General features: G+C 37.1%; 1 protein-coding gene across 1 annotated transcript in view; it reads left to right on the top strand.

Annotated features, from left to right (window-relative positions):
* The window catches only part of APLF (aprataxin and PNKP like factor), a 118,367-nt gene that overhangs the window by 62,815 nt on the left and 37,493 nt on the right, over positions 1-18,059 (top strand). The window contains exons 6-7 of the mRNA XM_072409587.1: positions 3,485-3,630; positions 11,046-11,347. Coding sequence (XP_072265688.1) covers positions 3,485-3,630; positions 11,046-11,347 — 448 coding nt within the window. The remainder of the gene's footprint in view (positions 1-3,484; positions 3,631-11,045; positions 11,348-18,059) is intronic.

Consider the following 18,059-nt stretch of genomic DNA (forward strand, 5'->3'; position numbering starts at 1 on the left):
TGAAGGCAGGAATCCGGCTGGCAGTGAGGAGGCGCGTGTACGAGCACACTCGAGTCCGGACCGCGGTAAACCGCGATCGCTGGCCGCGCGTACTTTCGCGCTTCCAGCGAGTGCGGATTTTATTGATGAATCAGGGGCTATATCTCACCAAAACACTACACATACCAGTGTAGTGCCCAGCACCAGAAGTTAGAACGTCTGCCAGGTTTATGTTGCAACCCTAACGGAGGGGCATTCCCTCTCTTCCTATCCCTCTAACAGCAGAACATGAAAAGAGGGTAAAAAAGGGCACAGACAATAGTAAAACCTGACAGTTTTATCATTACTTAAATAAATAAAAAAACTTTCATTGCTATTTCCCTAATTTAGAGAACCCCCCCCCCAACTTCATTCTTTGATAAACTCTGCAGTATAAGGTCAGACAAATAGAAAATCTTAATATGTTCTATAATTTCCCCACTCTTACTGTAAATTTAGAAAAAAAGGTTTGGTTTGGATTTATGCCTTGGTAATTTGAAATGTTTATAGGAACACATGTGCTATGGTCTATCCAGAATGATGGGTATGGACTAAATAAAATAAATTCAGAATACCCTAGAAATGGGTAAATGGGTGTCAACTATAATATTTATTATCTATTTAATATTTAGGTTGTCATGCTTTGTAAATGTTTTGTTTAGTGCTGGAAGGTGTATTGCCAGAGTTGATGAAAATTGTAATTTATTCAGTACAAAATAACCTCCTACCTAGGCTAAAACAGATAACCTCAAGATTGTTCACACATCCCAAATATCTCTAGAGGACCACAGGACTAGTGTCAGTACTTCCCCTCTGTTCAATCCAATGGTGACACCTGACAACACAACAGCCCCTTTGCCTTCTGGTCCCTCCTGCCACAGAGTGTGTGTGGGTAGCCTCCATAGTCTCTGTTGGCGATATGTTACCCACAGGTCCCAGCAGGACACACATGCTGGGCCCACCTAAGTTTTGCAGCCTTGCTGTCACCCGTAGTCCTGCAACTAGTAGCTGTGTTTTCTTTGCTTCTGCCTGTGATATCTGAGCACTGGGATATCAGAGATTTAGGCATTGAGCAACCTTACTTGCTGATTGATATAGAACTTGCTCTGCAATCCCCACTCAGCCTTGAAATGACCTCTCCGTATTTAGTAAGGCTTAGACCAGATGCACATTTCTTGTGATAGTAGTCAGTTGCTTCTTGCCCTGCTGTGGGTGTGCTTTTGTTTTATACCTGTTGCTGACCCTTGCTGTATTCTGACCTTGAGACTTTTGGTTACCTTGCCTGACTTGTTTCTTTTCTGTGTATGGCTTGGCCCTGTGTTCTGACCTTCTTTTGCCAAATGATTTGGACTTATGTTAGCCTTTGCTACCACTGTGACCTGTCTGCCTGTCTGCCAACCAGTCTTTATTGTGATTTTCCAATCATTGTACCCCCAGAGGTAATCCATTGCATATCTAAGTTTTGGGGGCAACAAAGTGCTGTGATGATGCAACCAGCCTCCCAAGGTTCAGCGGGGGGTGGTTAAAGGTGAAGCCCCCGATAAAGAAAGGGGAATTCCCTTCGGGTATTCATTTGGACCAAAAGCTTAAATTAAAATCTTCAAAATGCCAGTGAAAAAAAAACATATATATATATATAAAAGCAAAATGTGCTTTACTTGGGTGTGACTGAACTTGATAAAAGATCTGTTGTGTTTTATTCAGTATAGGCTGAACAGGAGAATGCAAGCTCATTACAAAAGTATATTGATACTGGAATTAAACTGAAAATTTATCATTATGTGCACAGGGCTAGGAAAGGTTCTAACAGATGGAAGTTTTCACTGTTTGTCTATTCTGCTTCTTAAACTAATTGTGTTCTGAATGCCAAACTTAATCAATCCATGGCATTCATTTATTTTCTTATGCTTTTCTGTAGTAATTAAGTCCATTTTACTTTCATCATTGCACACATTTTCTTTACAATGTACATTGTTAGCTACAATTGACCATTACTAGCTTAAATGCTGCAAACACATATCTCACATAACTAAATTGAACAGATTTTGTTTCTTTTTATTAAAATGAATTGTAGAACAGCAAGTTGTTAACAAAATCAATGTTTTTTCTTTAAAATGTAATACTATTTTATCTTAGCATGTGTAACAGAGGAAGAAAAGTATAATTTTAAAAATGTGATACAATTCCTCACAGCTGCTTAAAAAGAAAAGGAAGCACACTTTTACATTAGTTGGTAACCTATCTACCTCTCTGGCAGAGGAGCATTGAGAAGTGTTTTTGGTCCACTGTTGACTATTTGCAGCATCCTATTTAGGTAATGGCAGTTATGGCTACCACTTTCTGTTGGCTTTGCATATATATGGACCATACGGCTGCCCTTGCTTATCAATTTGTAGTACAGTTTTGGTTTGGGGATCGAATATATTGATTAGTAAGAACTAACCCAGGGACATCCTTTTCATTGAGCCTGATTTATCAAGGCTCCCCAAGGCTGGAGAGGAAATTTCATCAGTGAAGCTGGGTGATACAGCAAACCTGGAATGCCTTTTCTTAAAAGCCATTTGCTATTTGGTATTTTAGTCCTGGACCAGATCCATTCCAGGTTTGCTGGATCACCCAGCTTCACTTATGTAATTTCCTCTCCAGCCTTGGAGAGCTTTCATAAATCATGGCCAATTTGTGAGACAAATTCCAGTTTACTTCCTGACTTTTATTATAAATGTACAAGGCCCCCTATTTTTTGTGATGGAGCAGATTTATGATGTTAGAAAATAGTTAAATATTATCCTTATCCGCAGTATAGATATGATTGTCAAATAATTTGGGTTTACCTGTATTTTGTGCAGTCATGTGAAGAAGTTTCATCTATTGTATTGATGTAGATTTAGATTTTTTTTTCTAAATAGAATTGTAATATTAAAAAAAATGATTGTGGTTAATTGTATTCTCCCCTTTTTTGTGTGGTATATACATGTAAACTCAGACACTTTACAAGGCATGTGGCCTATAGGAATTTTAAGGTGGTTGTCATTGAGTGAATAAAATTTACAGTATATTTTTTTTACACCACAAAAATGCTCTTATTTTTTAAGAAGTTTGAGTAACAGCACCTATCCATACTCCACTTATGCATAATCAGTGTTCATGCACAGTTATTTTTTGGGGTATATCTAAAATATACGTATACTTCCTTGCTTATGGTAAAGTGGTAGGATCCCCAAGGACTCCTTAACCACTTTTTAGTGTGTGAATGAAAATGCGTTTAGGGAGCCTTACTAATGCATGAAAATTGGTGCATGCTTGATATTCGTTTCAATGCAGCATATCACAACATTTGGCAGTGTTACCCAGCATGATTGTGCACTGTAATGCCAATATGGCGGAGTGCCATTTAGAATAAATGACAAAGTAGTGCATACCATGCTCAGATGTGCAAATTCTGTCTGATATTAACATTTATTTTCAGGAAAGAAGAGAAGGAATGTGTTAGCTGATAGGACAAGAAAAGCAGTAGAAAGTGTCACAGAAAAGCAGCCATCACATCTGAAGAAATCGAGAAATAATGGAGAGGGAGGTGTTAAGAAGAAAAGTATGGCTGCAGTGCAAGCAGAGGTAAGATGTTTTCAAATTTTTTTTTCTTAATGGGTAGGTTTTGATTTAATGGTAGTTTTCTTGCAAAGGATAAACATTGAAGCTATATATTGAATGGATACGGAAAGAAAAGGCAAATACTGCCAAGTAGTTTCAATAGCTTGTCATCCATATCAGTGGTCGCCAACTTTTCTGGACCTACGGACCATTAAATGCACGGACTCCGGACCGCCCAAGTCCAGGGAGCCCTGTGTCACTCAAAGGGAAAGAAACTTTCACCCCAGAGTGATGTCATAATTCCAGAACTAGTCCACTCTCTCATCGCAGGTTGTGTCCAGCCTTCTGACCCCACTGGGGGGGCGCACCAGCCATGGCCGCAGACCACTAGTTGGTGACCGCTGATTCAAATAATTACTGTACTGCCCTCTTCTGGCCTGTAAATTAATAGACTGACGACATGTCCCTAATACATATCTATTTTGCTTAAGGTCCATACAGATTGTAAAATTTTATTGCCTGGACTATTGTGAAGATCAATTTGTCCCACTAAATCTAGTGTCAGATCACTAAATGACTGATTACTAGAGACAATTCTTGTAGTCCCTGCTCTGGGGGCGGCTCATGATTGTCCTTCTCTTTCAGTAACAGTGCAGCCCGTCTGTATGATGCTTTTTGGTTCTTACTGTTACCAAAAGCTGTCTCTTTTTTAAAACAAAAATGAATAAGCATTTTGCATTATTTTGTACGAGGCTAAGAAAGACAATGTTGATAAATAAATTTCTTACGTTTCCCCCCTTTTTTTATTTATATATTTTTTGTTTTATTTACCATTTCTTTCTTGTTTTTCTTATTCTTTGTATTTGCATTCCTATTCTTTTTTTTTTTTTTTCTCCTATTTACTTGAACTGAAGAGCATAATTGTTTTCTGTGTGTCTTTTGTTCTAGGAACATTTGTTCTACTAACATTTCCATTCTGTTGTTACTACCTTGATATAATTTGCCCCATAGTCATCATTAACCTATTCAGTCCTAAAGAAATGTGTTTGCGCTTTCCTTTCCTTACCAATATAATTCTCCTGCATAGTAGATTTTTATCGATCATTCCTATGTCTAACAAGCAGTTAAGAAAATCTCAGATGAAGAAAAAACAAAAACTGGTGCCTGTTACATTGGGATGTAATTACTTTGTTTATTTCTGTATACCAGGTATATCTGTTAGGTATGTAAACATTCGCAATGTAATGGTTTGATAGGATAACTAGTAGATGAGCACAGCATTTATTGGGAGTGATAAACGGTAACATCTGTCTTTTTTCTAACACTGTAGTAATACTATGACCTGGTTAAAGTCTTCTCCCCTATTTTCCATAGAAAATGAAAAATGCCTAGTTCTACAGAAATTGTTCAATGAGATGTACAGAAGTGCTTGTTATTTCCCCCTAGTGACTCATAAATGCACAAATGTTAGAGAATGCATACATCAAAACAAACCTGTGCTTTATCTGTTTGTTGCCGGACAAATGAACAAATTTCCTTTACCCACAGATATCCTCAGCTGTGTGTGCTTATCTTTCTTTGTGTTTCCAAATAACGCAATTTAGCAACGAAGAGCAAGCATATGATCAAACTCCTTTGAAGTATGTGTGAAAGAATATATATGGGACTACAAGTGTCAGGAAGGGTTAAAGAGTGACACAAAACAATCAAGTGCTACATAGTTTAACATTAGTACTTATTATTGGATGTGTACAATGGTCTGAAATTGCAACAGTCCCAACATCTAGATCACACAACTCGGTATATCCCAGGGAGGGACCATTTTCATATCTTTGAACTGGGAAGAGTCAGGCAGGGAAAAAGCTGGCATTTGCTAACTCATTTTGGCCCAACATCCTTGTTATATTATACTGTTAAAAACATGCACTAATTAAAATTATATTTTTGTGTATAGGTGTGGGGAGTCCCAAGAAAGACCAGTAGATATAATGGTTGTGTTCTAAATCAGAAGCAGGTTTATTATGGTACTGGGAAGGCAAGCAGTATATAAAATATATACTGTACTTAGCAGGTCTTTTAACTAATAAAGAAACATCTATTTATAGACAAAATATGCATAACTGGAATATAGGCTGTGGTGATTGTGGTTTTTGCAAGTATCAGTTCCAGGATCTCCAGAGAGGCATCAAAAGGTCACTGCAGCTTCTGTTCCAACGAACTTCTGATGGCATTATTTTGAAGTTAGCCTCAAATGCTAAAAGTAGAAGAAAAAGCAACCGCCAGTATACAACTTTTTACTCTAAAACAGGCATGGCCCCTAAACTATATTTCATATTATATTTTGTACATTACTAGCTGATTTCGTTCTCATGACCTGTCAGGGTATCAACAGCCATAACTTCTTATCAGGTCACTCCAACCTGGGGACCACATTGATTACAAGGGCACAGACTAGACTGTTTACACAAATCCACCTGTACATCTACAATGCATGTATTCAGTAGTCCATGTTTTTGTTTTCCCCTCCATAGTCTTCAGTCCTGTTTAAAGCATAACTGCTGCTAAATTAGAAAACTACAAGGAAATGAGGTAAGCAAACAAGAAAACTGAAACAACCTCACACTGTATTGGTTAATGCTTGGTTAATGCCCCACTCCCTCTAACCCATTGACCGGTTTTAAGTCTTACCATGTTGAGAAAGATATACTCATCTAAATCTGCCATTCATGTTCCTATGACAGCACTACTTACGATTTCCATGGGACCACTAATTAATTTCTGCAGATGTGCTTTTGATCTTCAGTCCCTGACTGTTCCCTTTTAATGATATCTTCTGGTTCATTTAGAAAAAGGGGCCCAAACAAGAAGAAACATGAAGACCAAAGTTTGGGGCAGGAACTTAGTTGCGTGTTTAGGGCTTTAGAAGAATAATATTTGGGTTTCAGATGGAAAACCAGCAGTGAGAGGAATTCAAGTAGATGTGTGTTTAGGACAGAGATTTGTAAGATCCCATAGATAGGATATTACCAGGACTAAAGGTGCGTACACACTTCCAATTTTTATCGTTCGGATCGGATTGGACGACGATCGTTGAACATCGTTCGTGTGTACGGTCGTTCGTTGATCGTCCATGGGCTGAGCATGNGTAATGAACGAACGTTCGTTCACTTTCCTGTCGTGCACATAGTTCCTCTATCGTTCAAACGATCGTATCTATTGTGTGTACAATATCTACGAACGATCGTGTCGTTATCTCTATGTGCAGGATCGGTGCTATACGATCGTTCGTAGATATCGTGCAGGATCGTTCGTCGTTCGTTTTCCAACGATAATAATTGGAAGTGTGTACGTAGCTTAAGACTTTAAGCTCTAATCAGAGAAACTTCAATCTTACAAAGTGCTGTCTTGCTGCTCTTATCTTAAAAAATTGTCCACGATCTGAAAAACACTTCCAGGAATGAAAACATTTCCATGTCTCTCCCACTGTTCTCAGGATAACAGCTCTTTTACCATGATTCAAATGTTCAAATGAATTCTTGCAACCTCTGAAAGAATAGAATGTGGCTTTACATAGCACATTATGTCGAGTAAGTGGCTTCAACCTTTAACTTGTGAGTGTCTTTGGGAAAGGCAAAACTGGTTGGACTAAGGGTAGCATATTTCCCACATTATATTTTTTTTATCAGCCTAATTGGGTATATAAACTGTCCTGAGAGATGAACAGATCTGCACAAAAATCTCAAACATTGTTGTCTGCCATCACCTACATCTGTCTACTGGCTGTATACCTCCTCACTATACGATGAAGATGTTCTGTAGTTCGATCCTAATATCTGTCTTATAATGGCCATGCCCTCTATAGATACTGTATAGTAAGCGTTAACAGGGTAGAGCATGAAAAGTGTCAGGATCACTTAGGTTAATATAAGGAAAGAAAAATTTGAAAAAATAACCCACCACATCTGAGATCATGTAATATACATTATATATTCTTGCATTGTTTTTTTATTTTTTTTTTGAGGACCACCCTAAACACCAACAGCTTGATGATGTATTACAGAAAAGCATCCTGAAGTAAATGCATATATGTATGTTAAAGATTTCTTCTTGATTTCCACTTTTGCTTGGAATTTCATTACCCATAGCTCTGGTTCCTGTTGTGAAAATAGATTTTACGTTCTTTATGTATATAATTGTCTGTTTCCTTGATCCACATTCCTATCCATTCTGCATACTGCCTTTTAGTTTTATTTTCTGTTAGACAATTTCCCTGTCTTCCAGCTAGGTATCATGCTGTGAATGTAAACGAGAAGATCAAAAATGGAAGCACGAAAAAAGCTTTTATCTTAGCCACAAATAAAAGTGCTAGTAGATTGCAAATCTATTCATTGACTATTGTGAGATGAATCCAGGAGGCTAGTCCTGCTAACCCAGCAACCTAAACAGTTTTTACGTCAGTTACTCCATAGAAGGTAGTCTTTGTTTTGGCAGGTATACAGCTTTACTTATCTCAAATTATTGACGTAAATAATAGTTGTTCTGCTCTTTGCCTTTCCTATAGCCATGTGCAGAAATATTTTGACTGCCTATTTCTGGAGCTCACTTTATTACATTATCATCAGAGCCATTTTAAATCAAACATTCACGTTGCTTTATTCAGGGGAGATTAACAGATTTGCAAGGAACATATGTTATATCGGATTCCCTGCCAACCTGTTACCTTGATGGAGCTCCTACACCTCCATGTGATCGTATCTGGCCCTTGCAGCTGGTTATGCAAAGCACTGCCCAGATGTTAGAAAACCAACGCTCCCCTTCTAATCCTTTTTTGATGACACTGAGGTAGTTTACCACCATCATTCTTTAGGGTTGCAGTATATTCTGACACTCGATGTGGGTGGTATTCAAAGCATTATTGGTTTGTATTATACATTCAGAGACACCAGGAAGCAGAATATGCTACAGACATTATAGCCTGTCAGTATATATTGTCATACCTTGGCAATCTTGGTTTTTAAAGAACAAAATCTAGTAGTATGTATGTACTAATAAAATATTTTTATTAATTTTAAAACATTTTCTTGGATTTTTCAAGATATAGAGTACAAAAGGCATGTTGCCCCCTCCAGTACTTCAGTAAAAAAAAAAAAAAAAGTAAAAGAAGAGTTCTTCAGGGGCGTCAAGAGGGCCCATTTTACCAGTGAGTTTTCATATTTTCTCAAGAAAATCATAGTTATCTTCTATAGAATAGAGGTCATCAACCTTTTTAAGGATTTGAACTATGTTAGTGGTCAGTGACGATCACTTTTCATTCACTTCTATGAGCTTACCTACATATTGATACTGCTTTGACTTTTAATAGTTGCAGCCAAATTTTGTAACCTAGGTTTATACTAGAGTCAAAGTATTTGAGTATTCTTGTTCAAGTCAAGATTGGGTGTTTGATATAATTAAGATCAATAACATAATTTGTAACAAACCACTTATATACATTGGTATTTTGTATACAATGTAATAAATAAATCAAAATACCTTCGGTATAGTTCTAAGAAAATTTCAATCTTTAAAACATTTAAAATTAACGTATGTGAAATTATTATAATTGATATGTTTATAATATAATGATATAAAATCATTTCTGCTTTTAACTGAGTGATTGAGATAAAAGAGACGTTCATAACTATAAAAATAACCATTTTTAATAATAAAATTGTTACATTTTTGTGTGTGCCCAAACTGGGCTTAAACACTAAGGCTTTAAAACCCCCATTAATTCACTCATTTTGGAGGCTGCTTTGGAAAAACAATTACCTGAGTTGGCATTCACACTTGATATTATTGATGTAACCTCTGCCTCTGCATATATTAGACTAATATGCTTTGTATTGTTTCAAAATGAGTTACAAAAAGTGTTGTTTAAAATGCCAGCTGTCAAGAAAGTTTTTTCTTGTCAATGAATGTGAACCTAAAATATTAATAGCCTGATTTTCCATTATTCCTATTCTTTGAAATGTCAGTTGAAATTATATCATAAAATATGTTTACCATAAGATTTGAATGATTTAAAACTGTTAAACACTTCTGTTTTGAGTAGCAGGTCCAAAGAATATAAACTGATTTATCTACAAATCTCATCATAGGATTACAAAAAGATAGTTAATGAAAACTTTCAGGTTGAAAACATGTTGCCTTTAGGACACTTTGACTATGTTATTGCTAGTATAAATCTGGTGTAAATTTAAAAAAAAAAAAAATAAATGATGTACATCCCAATGTACATGCAGGACATACTGGTATGTCCTAATTTCAATCAATGAAAATGTTGGTGTGATTAAAATGCTGTAAGTCCATGGTGTGTAAGTTTTAAATCGATTATTTAATAAGGGGAAAAATAAAATCACATGGACCTACTTTGTTTTTCTTTCTTACAGGTTAAAGTATTTTGTACTTTTAAGTTGGGTATAATGGGTCACTTGCTCTTAAATGATCTTTTGTGCATTATTATTTGCCACCAGCAGATGACTCTCAATGTAAAGTCTGTAACAAACTCTTGACGCTTGAATACAATGGCACAGGTTTGTTACACACTTTACATAGCCAGGTCACCATCTACTGGTGTGACCTGAATATCTTTTTTAAATGGATTTTTGAGAGAGTGGAGAAGACTTTTTTTTATACTTGAGTGTATACAGTATATCTCCCAGGCTTCCGAATAGAATCAGTTAGAGGCAGAAGTGTGTACTGGAATAGAGAGTACTGGGCAACCCTACCTTAAACCTGCCACCATCTCCGCCAGAGAGTTTAGCTTACTCCTTAAACTCTATCATTATTGAATGGTAGAATACTGCAGCCTTAGGCATGCCAGATTTAAGTGAATTGCACTGGCAGTGTGTCGGATCACCCACCTTAGGAAACATTTTTTCTATTTAGATGTTCCATGCCTGCATCCAGTCAGTAATGCACTTTGAATGACTTTTAACTGCTGTATCTTGAGGTTCTTTGTGTTCCTGTAGTGACAGCAAGCATATTGGGGCTATCTCTCTTGGTAAAATAATTCAAACATAAAATACAAATGCGTAACAATAATTCACAAATGTAGCATATACTTGCACACATTTTTGAAGGCCAGTGCTTCAAAAATGTAAAATCTGACTGTAAAGTTTTATAGGTATATCTGAAATATTACCTGCTATGTAAGTGTAATGTTTAATTTGAAATGTAAATTCCAAACATGGCACGTTCCACTTACACAGCTAGAATATTTTGGCATTCTCAGTGCTGGAAACTGATTGTTGTAGAGCAGAGGGAAGTCTCAAATGTTTGTGAGATCTTGTGAAGTTGTCATAATCCTTATACATTCACAAAAAACTGCTAGAATAATTCATATCAATATTTTCAACCAAATCCTCATACTCTGCTTTATAATTGTATTTTGCAAGGAGTCGCCTGGAACCTCTTCTGACACTATCCCAACAAGAATAAAACATGAACACTCACCTGAAAGTATAACACACAATAAAGAACAAGAAATTGAAATGGAAAGTTGGGATGACCCTCCTTCCCCATCTCTTAAGATAGAATCAAGTGGCAGCCCATCTGGATGCTCCTCTGCTAACCGGGACCAAGCTTCAGGTTCTCAGAAGGTGAATAATGTCATAAACCAAAGTACCAGATCACCAGAGACATCACAGCAGGCTCAGAAGAGTAGGATGCCTTGTATCTATGCTGAACGCTGCTACAGGTATGTTAAACATGTGTCAGATCTTTGATGGATTGTTAAACAACAACCACAGAGAAATGGCTAAATGCATAATAAATGATAGTGTACCAAAGATGTTAAATTATCATATTTTACTTTTGCTAAATGAAAACATTAGGCAGTAAAATGGATTCAGGTTGGCGTTGAAAATTGTAGGACCAAATAAGAGCAGTAATGTGACTGTGTAGTACACATAAAATACCATCCGGGTAAGAACGGAACATTCATGTTCTGGCAAAGAAAAGATTGTATGAATAATTTTCAATCGTAAAATTACTTGTTGGTGATAGTTCACTGATGAGCTAGTACCACATATACAGTGGCTTCAGAAAGTATTCAGACCCCCTTCACTTTATTAAAAAAAATTAGTTATGATGCAGCCTGATGCCAAAATCGTTTACATACTTTTTTTCTCAATAATCAACACAAAGTACCTTCAAATTACAAAGTGAAAACCTAATTTTAAATAACTGTTTGTAAATTTATTAAAAAAGGAAAAACTGAAATATCACATTTTCATAAGGATTTAAACCTTTTGCAGCAACACTTGAATAGCACAGTGGCCTCCATAATTTTCAAATGTGAAAAGTTTGGCAACCTAAGCAATCATGGGAGAAGGGCCTTATGGAGTTGTCCAAGAACCTGAGCTCCAGAGGCTCTTGTGGAGATGGTAATATGTTCCAGATTAACAACTATAACTGCATCCCTCCATCAATCAGGGTTTTATAGCAGGGTAACTAGACAGAAGCCTCTCCTCAATGCAGAACCCATAAAAGCCCACTTGGAGTTTGCAAAAATAACTCTCAGACTGTGAGGAACAAGATTCTCTGGTCTGATGAAACCAATATTAAACTTCTTGGCCTCTGTTCCAACTGTTTTATTTGAAGGTGAGCAGGCACCACTCATCACCTGCCCTATACCATTCCAACAGTGAATCATGGTGGTGCCAGCATCATGCTGTGGGGGTGTTTTTCAGCAGCAGGGATTGGTAAGATCATTCAGGGCTGAGGGAAAGTTGAATAGAAAAAAACAGAGTTCAGTTCTCTGGACCTTAGACTGGGCGGAAGGTTCACCTTCCAGCATGACAACTGATCAAAGCACACAGGAGTGACCTAGGGACAACTCTGTGATTGTCCTAAAGTGGCCTAGCCAGAGCCCCGACTTGAACCCTATCAGACATCTCTGGAAATACCTGAAAATAGCTGTCCACCTACAGTCCCAATCCAACCTGATTGAGCGAATTTGCAAAGAAAAAAGCCAGAAAATTCCTTGTTACAGGTGTACAAAATTTGTTGCATCATACCCGAAAAGATTTAAGGCTGTAATTGCTTCCATAGGTGCTTCAACAAATTACTAAGTGAATTACTGTTTTCACTTTGAATAAGTTAGGGGTAAGAAGCGTAGATTAATGAGCAAAGAAAATTTAAATGATCGCAACATCAAGTTTTGGGATACCTAACCAAGAGTTCCTCTAAATCTTCACCAAGCTCACCAAAAATATTTAACACATTAAGATGAAGTGATCACTATATTTACATCTGCAGAATGTAGAACATGTATACATATACATGGAGACCACCACATTCAGTAAATAGTCTTGGAAATAATGACTATGTTGGGTGGATGTAGAACATCCAAATGAGGCAATATACATTACTCTTAGAGATAAACAATATGGAGCTGACCACATACAAGTGTGTGTTAGTTCTTTTTTGTGCAGTGACTCTGGGATCGTCTGTAGCTGAGGGACATAATTCTGTCAATGCTAACATTTTTCAAGCCATTAGTGGATGTTCCTGAACTTTTAATATAACTCAGTTTACATAATTCCTCTTTCTTTTTCTTTTAGGATTATTGTGAACCTAGTAGCTCAAATTTTAAATTAAATTTTAATTGCCCCTATGTGTTAACTAATTTTGTGGCTTCTGTAAGCAACTGGTTTCTGATATTGCAACTGGTAAGCAACTGTAAGCAACTGGTTTCATAAAAAACTTTATGAGGAGTACAATGTTTTTTTTAATACAAGCAGTGTACGTTCATTGTTTTGAAAACAAGCTCTGAAACCCCTTGGATCCTAGGTCCAAGCTGTGCATTTAGAGACCAGACTTCCGTTCACGTCAGTATTAATCCCCATTGCCATTAAATTGTCGAATGTCATCTACAGCCCTCTGATGTACATGCATTTGATAGTTAAATGGTGTGCAAAGATGACAGGAATTATTCATGACTTTGACATAACCCTGAGACCCATATTCAGATGCTTTAATATCACGAACTTTGTAAGGAAAAAATTTGCTTTTACTAAACTTCTCTGAAAGAACTCTTGCACAGTTTTTTACATTCCGATTTTTTCGCATCTGGAATAAGTCAGGTTGAAAAGCATGTCTTGCATTAACTGGGTTTCGGATACAAAGGGTCTTTATAGGGATACAGATATTATTCTGAAGACATGCACTTTTACTTATTACAAATATTTTATGCCAAGTCAGGTTCACTTACTTGTGGTGTAAAAAAACTAAATATAGTAATTGCATGGGAGTAGTGAGTTGGATAGGCAAACATACAGTTTCTAAAGCAAAGGTAAAATTTGCTGACGGTGCTTTCTTTTTAATAATTGAAATGATTATTGGGGATTTTTATTCAGAAAAAGACTACAAAACTATTTTCTCTTAAAACACCAAGTTAACCAAGAATATTTATTATTCAGAATTTTAGATTCAGAATACTTAAATACTGAGAGCTGAATGGCATACATGTGTGTTCTGTTGTGTGTTATGTGCTGTTCACATACATGTGTCTTTTGTTGTGTGTTTTATGTGCTGTTCGGTGACTGTATTTGCATCTTCTTCCCTAGACTCTTTCTTAAAGGTTAAAGTGAACTTTGTATGCATCCAACAACATTGTACATTATTACCTTACCTCCTTTACCAGTGAACAAAACCTCTTATGTGCCATTCTCATGGTAAAGCTGAACTCTAATCACACAGCTTAATACACAGACAAAATACATAAATTTGGGGAAGCAGCAGGCTGACGACCCCTATCTTTCTGTCATTCCCCTGTCTTTTATCTGCATTGTTATATTAAGAGCACTGCAGCACAACTGATTGACACATTGTGCTACTTTGAGAAGCTTACAATATGGAGAATAAGAAAAATCATGACTACACAGTTCATACATAATATAATAAGAACATCCAATATTTCAAATACTACAATGCAAACAGAGGAGGACCTTGCCCTTGAGAGCTTACAATCTAGTAGCCAGTGAGGTAGAGACATAAGACAAACTTGACAAATGAGACAAACAAGAAAAACGTGGCAAAGGACCAGCAAGCCCTTTAAAAAAACTGGTGTAGGAGGCAGATGTGGATATGTGACTAAAGGAGGCTATGACAGATTAAATTCCTTTCTAAAAAAGGTGCATTTTAAAGGGTGCGCTTATTATTTCACTGCTTGAAAATGCCAAAGTAAGAGGTGAAGGTTGTGCAATGCGAGAGGGAAAGGAGGTGACCAAGATGAAGGATAAGAGGGTTTCATGAGCGGAGAGTTGTGGTTGGGATGGTATCAGCCATTAAGTGAGGATATGTATTGGGGGACAGGTTCTGCAGAGCTTCTAAGTATGGTTAGGAGTTCAAACTGGCTTCTTTGGTGATTGGGAGCTGGTGGAGGGATTGGCATTGACAGGCAGTATGTGAACAACTTATAAAGAAATGGATTAGGAGAGGGGCAAATAGACCTGGGAAAAGATCCAAGCACTAGGGATGTGTTTGGTTTTTATGTGTGATCCTGTAGCCGTTTTTGATCCCCGCTGCAAGGGATGTTCTAAATAATCCAATACTTATAATTGCCAGACCTGGCACATTTCCTGCCAAAATGATTATTTTCTTATACCTGGTATTATAATATTTTTAAAACTTTATATAGAAAAGTAAAATCCTCTGTTTTGTTTTGCTTCCCAGGTTGTTTTTTGTTGTTAAATCGTATCGTAAATTTCATTGAGAAATGAAAAATGTGCACAATGCTCCTCTTTTTGGTGCTTTTGTGTACTGCTTTTTACAAAAAACATTAACATCCCACATTTAGTACTCTTTAAAGCAGCCATTCTCAATCATGGTTACCAGGGGTTCCTTAAATTGTAAATGGTTTACCTTCCATTTACTTTTCCCTGCATAATTCTTGAGCCAATACCACCTGGCAGATAACGCAGCATGACACCAGAGCTTTTTTTAGCTGTTTTTAAGGCTTTTCCAACTTTTTCCTACTCATTACCAATGTAAGGGGCATTTTCCCATTCACATTGGTGGATTGGTTTAAACAGGGGTTCCCTGAGACGTGGAAATTTTTTTTAGGGATTACTCTGGGGTGAAAAAATTTAAAAAGCATATTAAAGAATATATACAAGCACAACTTGTTTTTTTTTTCTAAATATCTTTGGGAGGTTTTTGTGCACTGAGAAGGACGCAATGCCACCCTCACCATCTGTCCTGTGAATCTGTGCAGTAGGTCCAAATGCATGAAAGTATAAGAAGCTAGTATTGAGGAGACAGTTTTGATGACTCATACATACATGCATATGCTGCAGATCCAATTTTTAGGTCCATTGTGGTGTATTAGGTATCCCATTCCAATGCGGGAAAAAAATGTACCACACAGGACCTGGGTTGGTGTAAATGCGCCATAAAGTTTGTATTCACAGAATCTACAGTGCAGCGCCTAAATGCATGCTATTTGCCATGTGTGCTGTCTGCTTAAATGCAGCTTTAAAGATACGTATGTGAAGATGGATTCATAAAAAATCGACTTTCTGTAATCATAATCCTTCCCACTGTTTGGGAACTTGGAATGTGATGCATTGATTTTTTTTTTACAACAAGAACTTTATTATAAAATGTGATTGTGTTCAGCGGTTTTTCCCACATAAAAAGTAAATCAATGTGTGGCACATTTAAGTAAACATTATTACGTTTTGTGTCAAACAATAAAAACGTGCATACAGAAATAAACATCAAACAAAGCCCTACAGTAATGAGCCAGAACTATTATATAATATTAAATCCCCTCTGGTTTTCTTGAATTGAATAAATGTATTTTGTTTTAAAATAGTGGAATTGCCTGCAACTCCCTCGTAAAGTATTGCTTCTGCCATACAAAGCATGGATTCTCTACAAGCTTGGTTAAGCAGTGATGACAGTACATGGTCCATTAAATTCCTGTTCGGGTTAGTTTGAAGTATCAATAAAGCCTGATGGCCTTTTGAGGCAGTTTTTACAATACAGTACTCTAAAAGGGTTCAACTTTTCTGGTCTGGTATGATCTGGTCTGGTCTGGTACAATATGCTATTGTTTTGTTATGTGTCCAGTGTGTAACAATCCTGCCAGAAACCTATTGCTGTCTTGTGCAGTTTATTTCAAGCAATATCAGGAAATGTGTAGGACTGCAATCCAATTCAGCCACTTGTCTATGGACTGGTAAATTCCAATGTATTGAAGGGGAACAAAACTCTGTTAGACTTGCCTGTTCCCATTTCATTATGGGCACTGCCCATTATATTTCCTAGTATGTTATGCAGAAAAAGGGAGTTTTTCTGTTGTCTCTCCCTTTCCTACAGTGACAATGATGCTCCTCCATGGATCCAGTAGAGGGACTTAACAGTAAGAAAAAATAATATTTTTCCTTCTTTTACTTGTTGAGGTTTTTTATGGAACATGTAGGTTATATACTAGATATAAAGGACTGTGACCTCTTTGCTCTGATAGCTTGGGCTAAGGCTGCCCCACACTTATTTGCATACTCATAAAAGAAGCCTCTACATTTGGCCAATTGTGCTCTAGCCTTTTCCAAATTCAAAGAAGCTTTGCGTTCCCGAAGATGGGATATATTTGCTTCCAGATCTGGTGTGTGGTTACGTTTATGAGTAATTTCTTGTTTATATAATTCCTGCAGCAGATCATTATATTTCGCTTGTCGTTCTGTCTTAGCTCTATGTCCCAGCTGCATGAGGTGGCCCCTAATAACACATATGTGCGCCTCCCATACAACCAATAGGTTTTAAACCGATGAGGAGTTACGAAGAAAATTTTCCTGCATTTCTTTTTCTATTAGCGGAGTTATGCTAACCGGGGCATGATCAGAAAATATGGCAGTACCTTTGGATGAGGAATGTACATTTGGGAGCATATCATGTTTCACAAGAAAGAGATCTATCTTAGAATACGTTTTGTGAACCGGCAAGTAAAAGGAGTAATCCCACTCAGTAGGGTGTTGTATCCTCCATATATCTATCAGTTGGTGAGCATGTAGCAGTTGTTTAATTTTCCTGAGAGGAGAGAACGGTAAGTGAGATGTGCCCTTAGAAACATCCCTACTAGGGTCAAGAGCCAGGTTAAAGTCTCTGCCAAAAAAGGTCACCCCTTCATAAAAATCCTCCACCATGTCCAGTACTTTAAGTTTAAAATGTCACCGGGGTTCTGACAATTGATGTGAAGTGAAGGAAGTAACATAATGGTATGAGAGAGGTGCATACTTTTGAGTAAAGTCAGAACCTGCTTTGTTTGGGAGGTTTTGGCTCAATATTCTACAACCAAATGAGACCACTGAATCAGAATGATACCGGAATTTTCAAAGTATGTCAACAATGCCAGCCTCCATGAACTCACAGTTTAGGCCTCCTTTTAAGTCATGTTCATCAAT

The sequence above is a fragment of the Pyxicephalus adspersus genome, chromosome 4 (genome assembly GCF_032062135.1).
Source record: "Pyxicephalus adspersus chromosome 4, UCB_Pads_2.0, whole genome shotgun sequence".
Classification (NCBI taxonomy): Eukaryota; Metazoa; Chordata; class Amphibia; order Anura; family Pyxicephalidae; genus Pyxicephalus; species Pyxicephalus adspersus.